The 21831-nt window shown below is 45.6% G+C and overlaps 1 protein-coding gene across 1 annotated transcript; it reads right to left on the minus strand.

Annotated features, from left to right (window-relative positions):
- Positions 1-506: 506 nt before the first annotated feature.
- Positions 507-21548, minus strand: Tph1 (tryptophan hydroxylase 1). The gene is given in 12 exon segments (NM_001100634.4): positions 507-3123; positions 5199-5332; positions 6381-6476; positions 8074-8200; positions 8868-9003; positions 11097-11293; positions 11443-11510; positions 14668-14768; positions 16232-16415; positions 19283-19406; positions 20256-20303; positions 21484-21548. Coding segments are annotated over 10 exon segments (1335 nt in total). The 5' UTR covers positions 19400-19406; positions 20256-20303; positions 21484-21548; the 3' UTR covers positions 507-2948.
- Positions 21549-21831: the final 283 nt, after the last annotated feature.

Below are 21831 nucleotides of genomic sequence, written 5' to 3' on the forward strand. Positions count from 1 at the left end.
ATTGTTCTAAAGCGGTATATAAAGTATTAAGTTCCATTGTGGCATTTTCATATTTTGTCCTCCCCTATGGCTGATTCTTTATATCAACCATCACCACTGTAAGGGTCTCTAAACTAATAATATTGTGAACATAAAATTGAATCTGGTTTTAATGTGTGTTTGACCAAAAAAAAAAAATTTAGAGGGGCAAAAAATGGCTCAGCAGATAAAAGGGCTTGTGGCCAAGTCTGATGACTGGAGTTTGATTCTGGGGACCCACAAACATAAAATAAAAATTTGAAATGTGTTTTTAAAAAAACACTTCTTGGGGGCTGAAGAGATGGCTCAGTGGTTAAGAGCATTGACTGCTCTTCCAGAGGTCCCGAGTTCAAATCCCAGCAACCACATGGCGGCTCACAACCATCTGTAATGAGATCTGATGCCCTCTTCTGGTGTCTGAAGACAGCTACAGTGTACTTCTATATAATAAATATAATAAATAAATCTTTTTAAAAAAAACACTTCTTAAGATCATGAACTTTGAGTTTATTACCCAGTGGAATAACAAACGTTTAAATTATACATGTATACACCACAGTAACACGAAGACGAGAGTGAAACAGATCACAGTTATCTCTATCCACGTCCTGGAAATTAACATACGGTCTCTGTTATTGAGTGTTTTGAGTGCTTTTTTTTCTTTCTCTGGTTTGGAAGCCAACTTTAAAATGAGCAGTAATCCTGTGCATTTTGCTGTATCTTGCTACTTATGTAATTCTAAATGCCAAGCATGAGATTAAGGAATGCAGGCATTCTGAAGATTAGCATTTGTGTCTTCTTCAAAAAGTCACGCATACTGCTACTGTCAAGGAATGGCTCTCTCTGGGAAAGAATTACAGGCCATGCTTTTGGTTTGAGTCTGTCCTGGTGTTTGCATAATTATTAAAAGGTTCTTAGGTGTTTTGAAAACTCTGAGGCTCTTGGAACCCTGATCTGCCAAATATCGCAGAACCAGAGCCAAGGCAAGGTCAAGTCTATCACCTACTATTTCTATTATCTTGAAGTTACACTTGGTAAGGTTGTGGCTTTACTGTTTATTTTAAAGTGCTTTAGTCAGGGCACAACCATTTTTAAAAGCCAGTGACTGATTCTCCAGCATCACCAGAGTCTTGCGGAAATAACCAGAGAGAGCAGACTGCTCTCCCATGTTTGTTATCTATAGGGCTTCTTTATAGTGCTCTCCTGGTGATCAAGCAGACTGGGAACTAGCTGGTCCATACTTGGCGTGATTTCAGAACGAACGTATTTACTTACTGATGTGTGCATGCTCAATGGCAGCTAATGTGTTTATAAAGTTCTGAGATGGCTTTATTACACTCTCTCGACCGGCTTCCTTGAGAAGCACAGGATGAAATACAGTTTTCAGTAGTTTCCTCTGAATTCTTAAAAGGTGTCTTTTACAAATCTAGCATAAACATACATCTAGTGGGCTTGAAAAGAAGCATGATCAATGGTATATAATTTTACTATTAATGTGAAAGGCAGAGGTGGGGTCTTTCAATGTTTATTTTCTGTGTTTGAATGTGTCGCTGTATTTCTATCTGTGCACCACTTGCATGCTATCTGTGGAGGCCAGAAAACATTGGACCCTCTGGAACTGGAGTGACGGATGGTTGTGAGCCACAGTGTGGGTGCTGGGAATCAAAGCAGGGTCCTCTGGAAGAGCAGCGAGTACTCTTAACTGCTGAGCCCTCTCTCTTACCCTGGTAATGAACTCTTAAACTGTACTGTAGGATCTTTCTGTCTGTCTCTGACTCTCTCTCACCCCGTGTGTGTGTGTGTGTGTGTGTGTGTGTGTGTGTGTGTGTGTGTGTGTGTGTGCGCGTACCCATGTGTGTGTTCTCCCTCTCTCATTCCATCTCTCTCTTCTTCTTTCTCTAAACCCTTCACTTTTTCTCTTTCCATCCTTTATGAAGTTTGCTCTGCCACATTCTCTCATCATGCCTTGTTTCACCACTGGCTTAAACCACAGGAACGACGTCTAATGGACCATAACACCCAAAACAAACTTTTCCTCTTTATAAGCTGATTGTCCCTGACACTTTGTTACAGTAATGAAAAGTTTATACAACTGCTTATGCCAAGGCTACACTGCTGACACCACACGTGCTCCAATCCTTACAGCCCTCACAGAGTTACAATCTGATACAAACTGCTCTCCTTGGCCCTTCTCCATTCCCAGCCCCGTTTCCTACCCTCTGTGCCCCACACCTTGTGACACTTTGGAATAAAGTGCTAGGAAGCACTGCTATCATAGGCATCCTCATGCCTGGCTGTGCCCTGGTGATTTCTATGTCCCTGTCAGACACTGCACGTGAAGCCAGCTTACTCTTTACTAGCTGTGCTCTAGAGCAAAGCCATCTGCACTTCTGTTTCAGCTTGTCTCCTTGAAGTCTAGTGTGTGACTATGCCTGGGCTGTCACAAAGTCGGTGCTGGTAACAGATACAGAAACACTCATCATAGCATCCAGACTGACCATCTGCTAATGGCTGACTGGGAAAAAACGGCATCACCATGAGTCCAGCTCTGGCCAGTGTCAGGCAACTCACCCATCAAAAGTAAGCCATGAATTTGAGAGGGAGGGATTGGAGAGAAGAGAGGGAAGGGGGAGAACGATATAATTATATTTTAATGAAATAAAATATTTTAAATGTGCATCCTGTGAGTCATGTGGCATGTGAATTATATTTCCCTAAGCAGGTGACAGAAATCAAAACAGAAGTAGAAGACAAGCAGTACTAGAGCATCCAGGTATGCGTTTTCAGAGACAGTGAGTGATTGGTTACAGAGAGGTGAGAGACATTGCTAAGCTGGGAGCTGCTGTCCCTCCCCAAGGAGGTCTTTAGGGGAAGCAAGAACTGGCCCTGGCTCTGGACTGATGCTCAAAGGCTTTCTGCACTGGAAACCTTCACACACTGGGCCACCTGCTGACTCTAGCAAGGGCATCATTGACGACATCGAGGTCATGCCGCAACTCATTCATGGCGCTGGTTATGCTCTTGCTGTCTCTCAGAACCTGAATGCTCTGTGTGTACGGATTGTACTTCACTCCAAACGGGCGCTTCACGGTTTTGGCAAATTCTCTATTTAAGACAACAAGTAAGGGAGTGTTAATTTCTGTGACAATGAGTGATAAAAGTAAATAAAGGACAGAAGACCCTGTCACACAGAGACACAGACACACACACACACACACACACACACAGAAAAACACAGAAACTTAGACACACACACACAGAAAGAGAGAGAGAGAGAGAGAGAGAGAGAGAGAGAGAGAGAGAGAAACACAGAGACTCAGACACACACACAGAGAGAGAGAGAGAGAGAGAGAGAAACATGCAGACACAGACACACACAGAAAAACACAGAAACTTAGACACACACACAGTCACACAGAGAGAGAGAAGAGAGAGAGAGAAACATGCAGACACAGACACACACAGAAAAACACAGAAACTTAGACACACACACAGTCACACAGAGAGAGAGAGAAACACAGAGACTCAGACACACACACAGTCAGAGAGAGAGAAAAAAAAACACAGAGACTCAAACACACACACACACAGTCACACACACACACAGTCACACACACACAGTCACACACACACACAGTCACACAGAGAGAGAGAAACACACACACACACACACACACACACACACACACACACACACACACATACACCTGCTTTCTCTGTCACGACAGTAGAGGTCCCAACAGCCTCTCCCACTATGACTCATTGGGAGAGCATGCATGAATTGTATCTCCCTCTCCCTCTCCCTCTCCCTCTCCCTCTCCCTCTCCCTCTCCCTCTCCCTCTCCCTCTCCCTCTCCCTCTCCCTCTCCCTCTCCCTCTCCCTCTCCCTCTCCCTCTCCCTCTCCCTCACCCTATACCTCTCTTCCCCCTGTTTCCTCTCCCTCTTCTCATCCTGGGCATTAATCCCATGTCTCATGCCATGGAAGTGATCTACAACCATCTCTGGACCTCTTGACTTCACTAAGGGCACCAAGCCCAGTAGCTTTATCTGTCAGTAGATAACGGCAGTACTGAACCACAGGGTAACAGACTCCTCAGCGAGGCCTTACATAACAAAAGAGGGAGCAGAGCAAGAGTGTGTGGGAAGAGGCCCACCCTCCCCCCTACTTGTGTAGTTTTTCTCTTTAGAGTGTTTCTAGATTCCTCTCAAAATGACTTGAATTCTCCCACTCCTCAAGCTTTAAAAATATGCCTCCTTTTTCAAGCCAACATTTGAACCTCTTACGTGGTGCCCTACGAAACAGTCATGTTCAGGACCCTGAGGATACCAGCACAGCCGAGCTGGGGAGACAGGGAATCCAGGTTCCCATCCATCTGGTCTCCCCAGCAGGGACTACTACAGCTTTGCACAAGGATGCCATCTGTGCTAGAGAACCCCGGCTGCTATTGTTATCTGGTTCTGCACACAGCAAGCCCCTGGAAGATACGCATCATCTCCAAACCCCTGTCGTCTGCCCCTGTCCTCATAGTGTGGCTTCAAGACAACACTTATCACATGCTGTTTTCTGGATCCTGCTTCCACAGTGACTTCCTCCCTGCTACCTCTATCTTAGTCCAGGCTTTACTTTCACCTGGAGTTCGCAAGAAGTTCCTAAAAGTGTCTGTGCTCCAATCCTTCCCTCTTGACTACACGCTTAGCTGATGAGTCAGGAGCTCTGGATGCACTGAAATATCCCCATGCCTTTCTATCTCTCTGTCTTCTCCATGTCGTTACGGCCTAAAACTTAACATATCTAAATTCTAGCGAGTCTCCCCACCTGCCTCACTTCCCTCTAAGGTTTCTGTGGTTCTCCAGCTGGAGAGGAGACCAACAGAGCCAAGACAGCGTTTCCTCCATTCTTGTCAGTTTCCATATAACAGGACCTAGTCTAGGTTCTTTTTTTCCTGCTGAGCTAGAAACTCTGCTGGGAAGAAATGGGGAGGAGCCACTCTCTCAATGTATCCCATTCCCACATGTGACTACTGAATCTATGATATTCAACTCACTCTAAACAACAGACGTGACCCAGGTAGAAGGCTCCTGGCAGGCTCCCAATTAACTACTCACTCATACCTGTGATTATTGTATCTTTGGACATTATGTTTGCAGCAAATGGAACTTGAGGGACATAGGATTTTACCTCATCTTCTCCTTTGCATCTTCAAAGCTCTCCGATACAAAGTAGACATCCTGGAAGCTTGTGATGAGACATTCCTGTTTGCAGGCAACCTTGGGATCAAAGGGCTTAACCTTGGCATGTCCAGAAAGTGCATGCTAGGGGACAAAGGATGACAGTCAAATACTGCCTGTCTTCACAGAACACAAGACTGCAGTGGCCGGCACACCTCTGATCTGAGTTATGCAAGGGCCGTGACTGCACCCTCAGACTGGCCTCCTATGTCTCTACATCATCCGATCTAACCCAACAAAACAAGTTTGCTGTCTCCCACAAATGACCTGACACCATCTCCGCCATTTTTTTAACTCTATTGCACAGGAGACACCTAAGGTTCTCTATTTATTCAGCTATTCACTTATACACTGTGGCACCTACTGTTTACCTCCGCTGGTCACCTTTTTTTTTTTTCATCTTTATTAACTTGGGTGTTTCTTATTTACATTTCGATTGTTATTCCCCTTCCCGGTTTCCAGGCCAACATCCCCCTAACCCCTCCCCCTCCCCTTTTATATGGGCTTCCCCTCCCCCATCCTCCCCCCATTACTGCCCTCCCCCCAACAGTCTAGTTCACTGGGGGTTCAGTCTTGGCAGGACCAAGGGCTTCCCCTTCCACTGGTGCTCTTACTAGGCTATTCATTGCTACCTATGAGGTCAGAGTCCAGGGTCAGTCCATGTATAGTCTTTGGGTAGTGGCTTAGTCCCTGGAAGCTCTGTTTGGTTGGCATTGTTGTTCATATGGGGTCTCGAGCCCCTCCGCTGGTCACCTTTACCCTCGACTTATACCCACTACCAGAGAGCAGTCTCTTCCGGCACAAGACAGTACCTTGGACAGCATCTTTAACCTGGATCTCTCCACCGCCCTCCCCTTTTCTAAGTGAATAGATTCCACTTCCCTACTTCGTACAGAACTTACTGCTTGTATCCCAGAAATTTGTCTAAAGCTTTAAAAACACTTTCTATTTAAAAGACACACATCTTTTTTTCTAGAAAATTGGGAGAGTATGGAAAAAAATGTTCTCAATTTATGTTTGCTGCCGCCTGAAATATTTCCCATAGTAAGCGCTTGCCCAGAAGCAAGCTCTGCCCCCAGCCGTGTTGATCATGTTGGGGGACACAGTTATGTGCAAAGTCCATGACTCTTACTCTGAGCTCACTGATGGAAGAAAGCAGGCCGGCACCAAAGACTCTCAGCTGCCCATCTTGCTTGCACAGTCCAAACTCCACAGTGAAGAAGTAGCACTGGAAAACAAAGTCAGCATCATCTTCCCATCCTGAGCATAGCAATCTAAAGCAATCCAGTTCTTAGCCACTGGCCCAAAGGACACCCAGAATCAAGAACACCCAGGACTTCCAGTCGAGACCTCAAGTCCTTTTACAATCTGGTCCTGTTGTACATCAGGACTTTGTAACCTTGACATAAAGACTCTCATATACAGTCAAAAATTACCAAGGAGTCCAATGATCTCTCTGTGTGCATGTGCAACCCTAGCTATATTGATCATGTTAGAGTTAAACCAAAGAAATGGATTCAGGTGCGTAAAAATCAATTTCAAATATGGGAAACCCACTGTATGTGGCGTAAGTAACACTTAATGAAAGTACATTTTACAAAACGGTAACAGAAGAGTAGCACTGTTTTATAATTGTTACGTTTTTAATTTGTTCTTGTTGTTTCTTATTTATATGTGTGTATGTATGTGGGCACCCACAAATGCCAGAGAGGGCATGGGATTCCCTAGGGCTGGGGTGGCAGAAGGTTATGAGCTGTTATGGGTGCTGGGAAACGGAGCCAGGTCTTCTGGGGGCGCAGGAAGGGTTCTCTCCACCATAGAGCCGTCTTTCCACTGTCATCTTTTTAACTTTAATCTAATTCTTTTACATTTATTTGTCTCTGTGCTCACGCCTGCAGGAGGCCAGAGGACACCTCGTGGGGCAGGTTCTTTCCTATGGAGTGGGACTCTGCTCACCATGCTTGGTGCCACTGGGCTATCTCGCTGGCCCTGGTTTTCATTTTTCACAATTATCACCCTATGGATTCACCGTGTGGAGCGAGTGAGTCAGCTAAGCCAGCACTGTTCACGTCTTGTCCGTGTCTGGCTAGACGGTATTTAATGTCTGATGAGATGGCAGATGGATTACCATATCTGTTTCTGTATTTAATCTTCTGCAATATGTTGTTTAGCTTTGAGTATATGAAGAGAGCTCAGCTTTACACAGCTATGGAGCTAGAAAAGGGTTGGGTGTCTGAATCTCCTCTCCGAAGAAATGTGGATAATCTTTAAGCTACCCCACTCGGCACATGGTGGTGGCATTAAGTCCAGACTCAGTGTGGCATGTGAGCCTGTCTGTCACATTGAAAATACATTTTATATCTTTTTCCTATGGATAATTTTGCCCCAAAGGACTCCACAAAAGGTCTCAGGAACTCCTAACATCCCAAAACCACAACTTCAGAACCAAGTAGCCCATCCCGCACCCCTCCTCCACCCTCAGCTGTTCCCAGCAATGCCAAGCCCCTTCTCATATATCTTGAACCCCATCCTAAAATGTTCCTCCCTCCCTGACTGATAAGACACCACTCTTTTTTCTTTTTGGTCTAAAAACTAGTATATTGAAGCAAACTTGTGATTCTCTGTCTTGTTTTAAATCTGTGGGTTTTTTTTTTGAGAAAACTTAAATTTGTATATCTGCTTTTAACATTATTTAAATTCACAAACATTTAAAGCGAAAGCAACTTTCTAACGGTTGCCTTGAACGTGGACTTCAAGATGCCCAAATACTCCTGATCATACCCAGTGGCCAACACCGGACTATACGACCTTTTCCAGATGCATACCGTTGCCAGTTTCTGAACCGTCTCCTCTGAAGCTCCAAGAGAAGCCAGGCCAATTTCTTGGGAGAATTGAGCAAAACTGGGTTCAGCCAAGAGAGGGACGTGGCCTAAGAGTTCGTGGCAGGTGTCTCTGCAACAGAGACACAGTGTATCACACTGTGACAATACACACACACAGTTGCAACAGAGATACAGTCTCTAACACTGTGTGATCCCCACACATGCTTAAACAATTGTCCAACCCAAGCCAAAGTCAACCTTATTTTCACTCTAGCTGATAAGGAATAATAGATCACAAAGGATGTTAACTGAATAAAGACATCTTGTCCCCTCAACTCACACCCACTGCTACCCCAAGTGCCCACCCAAATCAAGTCTCTATTCCCATGTGTCCTCAGCAAGGCCCTCTCTGATCACACCTCTCAAAACTTCCCCACATGCATGCCTGTATCCTTTCCTAGTTTTATTTCCCTCCCCTGGCACACGTCATCATCTGATATGCTACATACCACATTTACCTGTTCACCATCTGTATATGCCCCCATATACACACTTGATGAAGACAATACCTTTTAATTTGATTTTACATCCCTTGTGCACAGAACTGCATCTGACATCTAACAAGTTACCAAATTAATAATAGCATAATAATATTATATGTTTATTACACTTTAATGCTAGTCTCTATCCTAAGGGCTTGACATATGCTGCTTTACTGAATATTTACAAGATGCCTTGTGAAGTGGGCGCCATTACTCCAAATAACCATTTGATGAGTGAATAACACAGGTACTTACGGCTCTGGGGTATAGAGAGGATCCGAACTGTGTCTCACATACTGAGTGCAGTGAAAGACTCGAAAGGCTAACCCTGACAGGAAATCTCTCGGTGAGAGGTAACCAGCCACAGGACGGATGGAAAACCCTGTGCGTTCTGCAAAGCAACAGAGAAAACAGAAAACTTTCCCCTCGGGCAGACGGCTGACACCGGCCAGTGGCACCAGGTAGCACTTTCAAGGGGTGTGGAAATTAAAACGTAGCAGATGCGTGCGACTGAACGCCAAGCATCATGAAGCACATCCCAGGGTCAGATCCTTCTACACACCACATCTCCCATCGTGCTTACAAAAAGATTCTTCTCCTCATTCTAACAGCTATGAAACACTGGACAATGTTCTCAAGAACCACGGGAGATGATAAAGGTAGAATACAAATTCAGGAAGACTTCAATTACACTTGGCACCCTCCTTCAAACACGGAGAGCATTTTAACTCTTATACACTGACTGGAAATGTAAACTGCGGTAGCCATTATGGAAGTTTCTCCAAAAGGAAAAAAAACTAAAATAGAACTCCAGGCAGATGACTCCTGGGCATATTCCCAGCAGGCACTAAGTCAACGCACCACATAGATACTTGTGCACCCAAGCTTGTTGTTACACCAACAACTATCAACTTGGATATTGAACGCTATCCAAGTCACTCAGGAGATGGAGTCACCTAGATACCCATCAGCAGAGAATAGGTGGAGACAACAGTACATATACACAGTGGGACTGTGTCCGTCGTAAAAATGACATCCTAACAATTGCAAGAACATGGATGGAAAGGGGATCGTTGTAATAAGAGAAATGAGCCAGGCTCAGAGAAACAAATACTGACTACTTTTCTCTTACGTGCAGAACCTAGATTCAAATCCCCGTGTGTGTGTGTGTGTGTGTGTGTGTGTGTGTGTGTGTGTGTGTGTGTTTGTGTGTGTGTGTTTGTGAGTGTGTGTTTGTGTGTATGTGTGTGTTTGTGAGTGTGTGTTTGTGTGTGTGAGTGTGTGTGTGTTTGTGAGTGTGTGTTTGTGTGTATGTGTGTGTTTGTGAGTGTGTGTTTGTGTGTGTGAGTGTGTGTGTGTGTTTGTGAGTGTGTGTGTTTGTGTGTATGTGTGTGTTTGTGAGTGTGTGTTTGTGTGTGTGAGTGTGTGTGTGTTTGTGAGTGTGTGTGTTTGTGTGTATGTGTGTGTGTTTGTGAGTGTGTGTTTGTGTGTGTGAGTGTGTGTGTGTTTGTGAGTGTGTGTGTTTGTGTGTGTGTTTGTGTGTGTATGTTTGTGTGTGTGTTTGTGAGTGAGTGTGTGTGTGAGTGTGTGTGTGTTTGTGAGTGTGTGTTTGTGAGTGTGTGTGTTTGTGTGTATGTGTGTGTTTGTGAGTGTGTGTTTGTGTGTGTGAGTGTGTGTGTTTGTGAGTGTGTGTTTGTGTGTATGTGTGTGTGTTTGTGAGTGTGTGTTTGTGTGTGTGTGTTTGTGAGTGTGTGTGTGTGTGTGTGTGTGTGTGTGGTAGGCAGGGAAGAAGGGATCACAGGGGAGGAGGGAAGAGTGGGGAAGGGGGGAATGGAATGCATGTAGCAGGAAAGCAGAAGTGGGACTTTTGGAGAGAAGAAAGGGATAAGGAGGGTGTGGCTTTGAACATGTGGCACATACATATAAAACACAATAATGGGACCTTTTACCTTATATGGTACTTTAATTTTTGGTATGGTAAATTATGATAAATTTATTATAGCCATTTAATCTATGTTATTATTAAGCATTATTATCTTCTATACCTCTTTTTATAAATTTCACCTAACCTTCCACTCAAATGTGACTGTCTTCTCTGTACTGGAAAAGGGGCTACCGGGTATCAGTAGCTAAAGAGTTCACAGTGTACTCACTTACACCTCACACTAAACCATCACAACACTGACGGTCCAGCTCCGTGCAGTTGCTGTGTAAATCTGCCCCCTCACTGATGGGCAGAACGCTATCCAACGGTCTTCCACATTTCTCGATGGGATGGAACAACAGCCATCTGTCACAGCTGAGCATTTAACATGTGGCTGGTGTGGCCAAGGCCCTACTACTTTGATCAGATACATGTTAATTGTTTACAATGTAAAAGGCCACATGTATCCAGTAACTAGACTTCATTCCTCCACAAACAACACTGTCCCGGTTGAAGCAGATCAACAGACTCCCCCTTCCACAGCTCCGTGGGCGTATTACCTTTTAAAAAGTTGGAGACATCTTCCAGTTGCGGGACGTTGTCTTCCCGATAGCCACAGTATTTTGAGAGCAGAGGAAGGTTTCTGAGGTACTCCCTGCAGGCGTGGGTTGGGTAGAGTTTGTTCAGCTCTCGGAAGATGGTCCCCCAGGTCTTAATCTCCTCTTCCGTGAATTCAATCTTGGGAATGGGGTCCCCACTGAGGAGATCAAGATGGGGAATTCCGCGCTGTAGTTAGGTAGTTACCATTACAAGGCTTTCTACCTACCAAATAAACATAGCTTATTCCATTCATTTTGTTCTTTTTGTTATCTCAAAGTTCCAGGTGCTGGCTTGTAACATACTTACTGTTTGTAGTTCATAGCCAGCTCTGCGAAATACTTTCGTCTTCTACGGTAGACATTGTCTTTGAAGCCCTGAAAATTGAAATTAATTAAATATTGAAACTAAAAATACTTGGAGATGACACTAAAAACTTCATTGTTTTGACTGGAGATATCAAAGAACTGCATAGTTGTTAGCACAGGCAAGGATTGCTTGTGACCACTTTCATTTTGAAGTCAGCTGTCACATGACAGCTCTGTCATCTAGTGGCTACAAAGCCAAATGATATTTTATATGCGAAGATCCTGCAGTGACAAAAAGAGACCATCCTAATTAAGTGCATAGCTCTTGTCTTATTCTTTTTTTCTTTAATCACTTGACTGTGTCTTCAGTTATGTTGCCTATGGTAGAAATTAGTAATGAAACGGTAAGGCTGGGGTGTAACCAGGCAATAGAATGTCCCGCCTAGAACACTTGAGACCCAGCAAAACAAGAGTAAATAGTAAATAAAAATAGTACACAGAACGGAAAGCAAATAATATTAAAATGGAAATGAATATTTAAAATATTAACCAAACTGAGCTTCCTGGTGCTGATCCCCAAGCTGGGTCTGCTGTGTGGAGAGAGCTGGGTGGAGGACGGAAGGGTCACAAAAAGTGCACAGGAAGGAAAACAGGTCCAGGATACAAGGCGCATGCTTCTGGTGCCTACACAGTGCATGGGTCATCTAGAAGACGAGTCCGGGACCTGCAGGTTGAGGTCTGCTAAGGAGCTTGGATTTGGACCTGGGGGCTATCTTGATCTCCTTTAGACTAAACCACTACACTGAGGTACAGCCCATATGCCATGAAATAGCTATTCATAGAAATTAATAACCACGATCATATTTTTGTTTGTTTTTGATTTTGAGACATCTTTGCCACATTGCCCAGGCTAGCCTTTGAAACCTGAAATCCTCCAGCCTCAGACTTGCAAATGGCTGAGACAGCAGTCCTGTCAGTGTGCCCAGCGACCATCTCAGACCAGACAGGTGCGTTCAGGGTAGTAAGGTCATAGACTGTACCATCTGATTTTAGAAAAATTGGGTCATAGCAAAAAGAAATATCGTGCTATCCCTTCCTCATTCCCCGACCCTACCCCACCCTGAACCCAAATCTCTGCCAACCAGCGATCTAATCTCTGTCGAAGTGAATTTCTCTCTTCCAGATACTTCACATAAATGAAATTATACAACATGAGGCCTTTTGAGGCTGACTCTGTTCAAGATTCACCCACGTTGTGGCACGGTATTTCATGCCCGTTTCATTTTGTTTTGTGAGACATAGTCTTACTACATATCCAGAGACTGACCTCAAACTAGTGGTAATCCTCCTGCCTCAGATCTGCCAAATTCTGGGATTAAGTGCATGAGCCTGCACGTCCATGTGCTGTGCCTTTTTATGCCCGGTAATCCCCAATGCCTGGCTCTGCCTACCGTTCATTCTTTATCTTGTCCTCGGTTGATAGGCACTGCCCTCTGTCTACTTCCTGCTACCAGGAATAATGGTGCTATGTGGAAACCCACCGGTAATGTCTAGAGGGAGAGAGAGAGAGTGGTCACTAGATCATTCTAATGGCCTAGAGCGTGTGAAGGTGGCAAGGCTGGAGAGAGGCCCAGGAAGCAGCTGAGAGATGTGGTAATCAGAATAAATAAAAAGCAAATGCTACAAGTGGAGGGAGAGGGCTGGAGAGATGGCTCAGTGGTTAAGAGCACCGGCTGCTCTTCCAGAGGTCCTGAGTTCAAATCCCAGCAACCACATGGTGGCTCACAGCCATCTGTAATGAGATCTGATGCCCCCTTCTGGTGTGTCTGAAGACAGCTACAGTGTACTCATATATAATAAGTAAATGCACCTTTAAAAAACAAACAAAGGTACAATAGGAAGGAGGTGAGCATCCATGGCAGTGGATGTCTGTAAAGCTAGTATTTCACATTCCCATTAACACGTCCGGCTTTCCTTGCCTCAGACCCTTCGCTCACCCCAGACTGTCCTTTCTTTCCATCTCTCACTCACCGAAATCTTTTGGCTTCATCACCTTTCTCTGATGGCTTCGGTCAGAAGCATTTGCTCCCTTGGGTGTGTATCCAACTTGCTAATGCCATCTGGCACAGTCTGTCCATTTTATCTTGCAATACGCTAATCCACGCTAGTTCTCAACTAAGCTGCAAGCTCCTTCGGGGTGAGCACCCAATGTCGTGCAATAGTTACTTGGTAAGATTGGCTGGAAACAGATGGGCCCCCTGGAGGCTATCTAAAGTGGTGTATGGCCGCATTCGTGCAGCTTAAAAAGCAGGAGGCACTAAAGCGAAGGCTGGATCTGCAAGCCTCCATAATTGCATTCTGCCCTCTCCTTCCTTCCCTGAGCTGCAAACATGAGTGTAATGCTCTGGATTCCAACTCTTGAGCTCACAGCTCTCCTGTAAAATTCCCCAAGAAGACAACTTCCCCAATCATTGACTGTCTGTCAATCAAACTGGGCAGCATGTGTTAGGGGTTCTTCTGGCCCAGCTTTATTGTCATTTCAAACACTCAAGCTCATTTTAGCAGAGACTGACTTCCGATGCACTCAGCTGCACAGCTCTGCGGATATCTTAATAACGGGAATGCCAGGAACAGGGCTGATCTCCATGCTAGCGAAGCTGGATACCTTTCTGCCTGAGGACTCAGTCCTACCAACAGGTGGGGCTGTTGCGAATGCCTCAACCCCCAATTCTGTTTAGATTAGAAAAGGACTTTCTCACCATCAATTTGCCTTTGCTATCTGGGGGGCCTGGTGGGGAGGGAACGAGACAGGGCGATCACAGTGATTTTGTCAAAACATCTTACATATGTACAAAAATATCATAATGAAACTCAGTATTTTGTATGATTAATATAAGCTATTAACGTGTCTGAAAAATAGTTGCCCCTAGAAGATGGGGGAAGGCTCCACACTAAGGAGCACTGGTTGCTCTTGAGGATCCAGTGCTCAGCTCCCAGTCCCTACACGGTGTCTCCCAACCACCCACAACTCCAGTTCCAGAGCGCTTGATGCCTTCCTCTGGCTTCCAGAAACACTTGAGGCACATACACATACATGCGGGGGAAAACACCCATTCCCATCAAATTAAAGTTAATAAATCTGTCTTAAAGGCTTTTTTAAAAGTTGCCCTTAATCTTTAGTTTGACTTAAATTATTTGTACTGAATGACTTTTTAAACGTATTTACAGGATGGTCCGCGTCGAGTTCGGATCCGTACAACAGCACTCTGTTGGCGCAGAAGTCCAGGTCAGAAATCTTCTTTGGGAACCAAGGGACAGTCTCCATAACTGTAAAACAAAATCCAGACGCCACTGAGGATTGAGGAGGCCGTCTCAACCAAAGCGAAATTCAGAAGCACGTGTGGTTGGATGAGCTGAGACTTGTGTATGGAAGGAAATCAAACACAGCTTAAATGGCCACTCTGCTCCTAGAAGTTACATTTTAATTAAAATCATTGGCTTTAAGGTCTTTTTTTTAAGCTTTAGGTTGATTTCCCAAGTGCTGAAGAACACCATACTGAAGTAACGAACCCAGCATGTAAACGTCGTATGACACACGCCTGGTTATTCTGTGGAGGCTGACTAGGGGAATGCAGTTCTAGACACCAGCGTGCAAGTCCAGGAAGGGACCTTCATATCCGTGGAGGCTGACTAGGGGAATGCAGTTCTAGACACCAGCGTGCAAGTCCAGGAAGGGACCTTCATATCCGTGTTTGTTTGAGGCACAGAATCATATCTCAATATCTAGTTTTTCGATTTTCTTTAGAATGTTTATCGTTGTAGCTCGGTAAATGTGTGTGCGTGTGCCTGTGTGTGCACGTGAATATTAATGCCCAAGGAGGCCAGAGGTCATAAGCCACCTGGTGTGTGTGTGATCACGTGAGCTGGTGTGCACTCCAGGAAACTCTTCACTGTGTAGTCGAGGGAAGCAGATCGCTGAGGCTAAGGCATTTGCCCAAGGTAACTGTTACCAGAGGAAGAGAGGGCAGAACTCACCTTTCCTGCCCTTTCTGTTTTAAAAGGAGGACTCAGAGTCTCAGGGAAGCTGCTCCCTGTCAGCCGGAAGAGGAGGGGAATCCACAGTTTAACAATGACATGAAGGCATGGCAGATGAACCACGGCCCTGGCCACACCCCAAAAATTGTGATGTATTTGAAAAGACTCCATGTAGTATAAAGTTACTAAATGAATCCATTCATCTTTTGTCTTAACTTAATTACAGTGCGATTTTTGTTCCATAATGGAGACCTTAGCCTCAGTCTTTTTGATCCGAGTATCTGAACCTTGGAAGGTTTTGTATCACCAGAGCCATTATTTTTGGTGGGAATGTGGTATATAATAGGTTTCAGATCACCAACATCAAACACAACCAACATTCCCCCCAAATTCAAATATCTGTCTAATATCTGTTAGACACCAAGCCCGGGGAGATCTAGGAAGATTCTGGAGGGAACTGAGGCACGAGATTAGGGTTGTGGAATCAAGAAGTCCTTTAGGAGCTAAGAGAGATCATTGACCTTTGACCCACCTTTCTCACACTCAAGGTTTCTCTCACCCCCGCCCTCAATCAAATGCTGCCTCAGTTTTTCCTCAGAGTTCTGATCAGCTCCATTCTGTCTCCCTTCACTGTCACACAATGAGGACCTTGAAAGGACAGAAGTTTCTTTTTATCCCCTTGTCCTCAAAATGGAAGGCGGGACACACATTGGGTGCTTGCTCTTAGAGGTGGGGCTTTGCCATCTCCAACGTACCATCTTCCTTTTCAGGGAGCTGATCGGGCGAGTCCACAGAGAGGACCGTGGTGTGGGACTTCAGCAGGGGAAAGATGTCATTCAGCTGTTCTCGGTTGATGTCGCAGTCCACAAAAATCTCAAATTCTGAGTTTCTTCGCTTCGATTTCCGGGACTCAATATGTAACAGGTTCACGTGGTTCTCCTGTGAAAAGCAGAGGGAAAAAGACTGCATGGCCCCACCTCAGATGCTAATAATCTTTGAGAAGAATACTTTCATTAGAACTCAAAAACAATTCAACACTTGTCAGAATTAGCTGTAAAGGAGGAAGAAGGTGTTTTTAGTGCTGTTAATGGCAAAACAATCTCCTCCTGGAATATGTAAGATTAAATCAAAATATGAAAGCCCATCATACCCTTCAGAAACCAGTGAAGTGACAAGGATACCGTTAGTCGGGGCTGGTTACAGTCGGGGCTGGGTACAGTCGGGGCTGGGTACAGGCCAGATCTAAGCACCAAATGCTGGTCTGGGCATGGTGACTTACACCTGCAATCACAGCTCTAAGGAGGCTGTGGAAGTTCCAGGCCAGTCTGAACTACAGAGCAAGGCCCTGTCTTTGCAAAACAGATTTTTAAAAATGGGATAAGGAGAGACAGAGCAGAAGACTGACGTTTTCTTTATAGGTTTACGGAATGTGTCGAGTTCTTAATCCACATACCCAAACTCTAACAAAAAAGAAAATGGAAGGCACTGGAAGAAGAAATCCAGGTATGCACTTCCAAAGGTAATCGCTACGATAATAATACAAGCCAGGCTTGCTGGTAGAGGCCTGCGATCCTAGCTACTTGAGAGGCGGAGGCAGGAGGATCATGAGTTTGAAGGCAGCTTGGAAAACTTAGTGAGACTTTCTCTCAGAATAATAAGCAAACGGAGAACTGAGGAGATACATGACAGAACCCTTGCCCGGCATGCTCAAAGCCTGATGCTTAACTCTTTGTATAATAATAGTAATTATAATATAATATAATATTAAATTTGGGGAGGAAAGAGGTAAAGGAACAAGGAGAGATGGTACCAATATTACTCGTATTAGAGAACAAATTAATCCACAGAGCAAGGGAGGGAATGAGAGCAATATTGATGTTTTATAACTCCTCACTAAAGAGGTCAGGGAGAGAACAGGTTGAAAGGAGTTGGCTAAGACTCTGCCATGCATCAGGAGTCCGAGTCCTTCTAGAGCAGTGTCCACATCTAAGTGTTTCTTCTTTGAATGACTAAATAGCATGTCATGGGGAGATAAACCTGCTTGATAACAATAGTCAGCATTTATTGACGGTTTGCTTTGTACAACCTCAAGCGCTCTCAACAGTTTAACTATTAGTTCCTAATAACATGAGGTAGGCAGGGTCCTCTCTCATTTTATTGAGACATTAAGGCATGAGGCAGAGAGGTTAACTCCCAGTGACCACCCAGCTAATAAGGGATCTGTGTGCACACAAATCTGCTTCTGGAACCTGCCGGCCATGTGGTGTTCAAGCCCCAGGACTTAGCCTGCTGTTCGCTGTTTGCTAGAAATAAGCTATTGTGTCCCTGGGTTCTTAAACTGGAGTAGAGCCCCCAGTTCAGCGATGTCACAGGACCTAGCGTCTCTCTTTACACCTGTATAGTCGTGCACTCACTAAACTGCTTGCTTGACGTCTGCCCCCATGTCCAGATCATGCACTCGGTGACGGACGGTACCATGCCTGGTTTGTTCGGATGCACATGCTTAGTATAAAGTCCGGTATACTGCATGTAATAAGTGCTCAATAAACACTGTTCTCTGTCTGATTCACCCATTTCTCATCAGGAGAACTGTAGGAGAGGGGCTGGGCAGATGGCTGAGTGGTTAAAGTGCCTGCTGCACAAGGATAAGGATCTGAGTTTGAATCCCCGGCACCCACATAAAAAGTCTGGTGCAGCCACTTGGCGGTAACCCCACACTGTGGGGCTAGAGAAACAGGAATCTCTGAGGCTTGCTGGACGCCAGCCCAGACCAGGCTCCCTGAGAGGAATATCGGAGAATGATAGAGAACATTCTGACATCCTCCACTGGCCTCTGCAATGTGCACCTATAACACGCGTGCATGGATGCGCGCTCACACGCACACACAAAGACAGTTTCATGGAAATGGCATTACTGGGTCAAAAATGTAAACATTTGGGCCAATAAAATGGTTCCGCAGGTAATGGAGCCTGCAACCAAGTCTGGCAACTGAGTTCAATCCCCAGAACCCACAGTAGAAGGAGAAAACCAACTCCTATAAACCGACCATCTCACACGCACACTCACGCACGCGCACACACACACACACACACGCCCACACACACACACACACACAGCACATCTGCACACACAAATAAACACATGTAATAAATAAAAATTAAAAATTGTAAGAGGAACATTTTAAGGCTCACAGATGCACAGTAACCCACAGTCTCACTATGTTAAACTGAAAATATTTGAGGGTCATGTGCAATGAGGCTCTGACAGCAGCAGCTGACATAATTGCTACTTTGTCACCTGGAGATATTAATAGGTCATTAAATAATATCAATATTACATGGCTATGCATTTCACTAGGTGTAAAACGCTTTGGCTAGTTGAAATCTCTCAACATTTAAGCGGTGACTCCTCCCCCAATCTCCTTCTCAGCTATTTGCGTCTAGTCTTTCCTAGGATGTTTTCTTTCTCACCCATTTCTCAGAACCGAACATATTTTATTTATTTTATGTGTGTGCACCCGAGTGCTGTGCAGAGCCCCGAAGAGGGCATAAGATCCCCTGAAACCAGAGTTAGAGCTGATTGTGAGCGGCCTGGTGTGAGCGCTAGGATCTGAACCTGTGTTCTCTGGAAGAACGGAACGTGTTTTAACCACTGAGCTATCTTTCCACTCCCTGAACAATATGTTAGCAAGGCAAGTTAAGAGACTTCAATAGGCCATCTCTGGGGAACTGACTGACGGCACCTTACATTTTAAATAGAATTTCTGAGACCCGTTTTTTAGATGGGCTTTGTGGAAAATCCATACCTGGAAGATTTTCAGCGCTTTTATGAGTCCTCCAACTTCATTCTTCAAGGAAAAGATGAGAGTCACTCTCCCCCTTTCTGAGGAATGGTCTTTGTTCTCCTTGTTGTCTTCAATCATGGTGAATCTGAAGTGTGAAAGCTCAAATGAGTGAGTGCTAGCACAGAGCTCGCCAGCAGGGGGCAGAAGCGGTGACTCCATCCACCCTGCTCCCATACCTTAATGTGCAAAACCCACTTCTTAGACGGGCCTTACAGATGGCAGTGGGACAGAGGGTTAGACACCACCCTGCATAGTGCCCAGAATGGCAAGAGAACCCACTGTGTCTCTGCCCTTCCCTTTTCTGCTCTGTCCTCCTGAACTTCAGCTCCAAACTGAGACTTCTGTGAAGGTCTACATCTATGCCCATTGAATTCGGGTCCAAAGTATCTTCCCCACGTGCTTTGTTCACGCGTGTCTTATACCCTAAGACGCTGTAAAGCCGCTCCAGGGAGGGCAACAGGTCTTCTGTTTCCTTTGTAAACTCAACTAGAGCTTTGAGAGACTAACATGCCGGTGCTCACACAGCTCTAAGAGGTGAGGGCACATGTTTACACTGGGTCTTTGACAGTACACATCTTTCTGCTGCCCTGAACACTTCGGGACTGACCTAAAATCAGGTCCCTGTGCTGACAGCCACATTCCCACGGCACCAGCAATGCTGCCTGTTGATCTACCCAGCCTTGGGGCATTCCTTCAACGGTTCGAAAGCCCTCGTTAGAAGCCCATGATTTCCTCTGGTATTTCTCCCCCCCCCCTTTAGCCTTCTATTTCCCCTTTGAGCCCCTTTCTAGCCAGAAAAGATAAAAGGGTCACCCTTAAAGGGAGAAGTTTACCCTCAAAGGGTCAACCTCAAAGGCAGGAGCTCACCCTGAAAGGAAAGGACTCACCCTCAAAAGATAAGGAGTCGCCCTCACAGGCAGGGTGGGATCCTCACCTGAATGAAGATGACCCAGTGGGCAGGATCCGGCACTGGAAAGAGGACCTGCCAAGAAGACCATCGGATTAGTAGCCTTGGCGGGACACAGTGAGGGGTGCGTGCACACCACCAGCTCTTTCCTTCCTGAGCTTCAGCACCAGTAAGTGGAGCTTCGAAGTCTCATCTGGGAAGCACAGTGAGGCTTCTGAGGGTGGGGGCACAGTTTTTGAAGGTAGGATTGAAAGCTACAATGAACGGTTTGGAAAGAATCCCTGGGGATACTGACTTTCTTTTCTAAACGGGAAGTGGGAATGAAGTGGAGATGGACTGCAAGCAAAAGGGCTTAAGCAAGCTCATGGGGGATAAAGGAGCCCTCCAGAAGGCCAAGGCAGAGGCTGCCTCCCTCCACACGATCAGAAAGATCTAGGGCAGCAGCTACACATGGACATGTGAACTCCAGGGACTGAGTTTGTGACCCCGGGACACTCACTTAGCATCCCGCCCTTGAGCGGGCCAGTGGTAACACGTGTTTTTAATCCCAGCACTCAGGAGAGAGAGGCAGGGGGATCTCTGTGAGTTTGAGGCCAGCCTGGCCTGTAGTGTGACAGCCAGGGATCCAGGGAGAAACCCTGTCTTAAAAAGAAAAGAAAAATGACCCCACCCTTGACATCTCACAGGCACAGACTTCTGGGGGCTTGTTCCCTCCACCGCCATTCCAAGGCGGCTAGAGTGGATTATCGACCAAGTCCACTTAAAACCTCTGAAAATCAGATAGTTACATTTAATCGGGGTTGTGTTTACCTGGACTATTAACTAGCTCTGAATCTCAAGGACCCATGCCTCTGTCAATCATGACCTGGGGTAGAGGTACAAAGTGCACAGAGGTCTAGAATCGAAGACTCCCTTCCTTTGATGGAGCTTAGGAGAAGGTTTCCATTATAGAGGAAGAAGAAAAGAGGTATTACCTCTTGGATAGAAAAGAAAGATTAATATGTTTGTTCCTGCTAACAAGAAGTCACAGAGACACAGGGCTCCCTATAAAGCCGAAATCCAACGTGGGACAGAGTCTGCTCCTGGCACACAGGAGATTCTCAAGAATAGTGTCTGCTGTCCCCCCAAGAAGCTCTAAGAAACGAAGGGTGGAGCTCTCACGGTACGACTTCCACCTGGTTCTTACTGGAGGTTGGTCCTGTCCGTGCCGCGAGACCTCTGATCCGGGGTCCCGGGGAGGGGCCACCCCACTCACCTCAAAGCCACTGGAGTTCAGAGGGTCACCTGCGGACGGGAGCTGCCGCCTCTTATAGGAGAAGCGCATCCTCAGAATGGCCAATGGGCGCCGGGCGCAGGGGAAGGCAGCTAATGAGGATGGGGCAGTGCGGGTGTGGGCGGGAACAACGTGGGTGTGGGCGGGAGCCGCCTGCACTGACCTCTTAGTCGCTGACCTCAGCCCAGGCGCCGGTCTTATTCACAGCTATTCTCGTGGAGTTTTAATTAAGTTAATGTTGACTCATCCTCAGCCACAAAAAGTCTGAGTAAGATTAAACAATCCGTTTAAAACGTCCCTCCAAACCATCATCACACCTGCTATTGACAT

This window comes from Rattus norvegicus, chromosome 1 (genome assembly GCF_021556685.1).
Source record: "Rattus norvegicus strain SHRSP/BbbUtx chromosome 1, alternate assembly SHRSP_T2T, whole genome shotgun sequence".
Classification (NCBI taxonomy): Eukaryota; Metazoa; Chordata; class Mammalia; order Rodentia; family Muridae; genus Rattus; species Rattus norvegicus.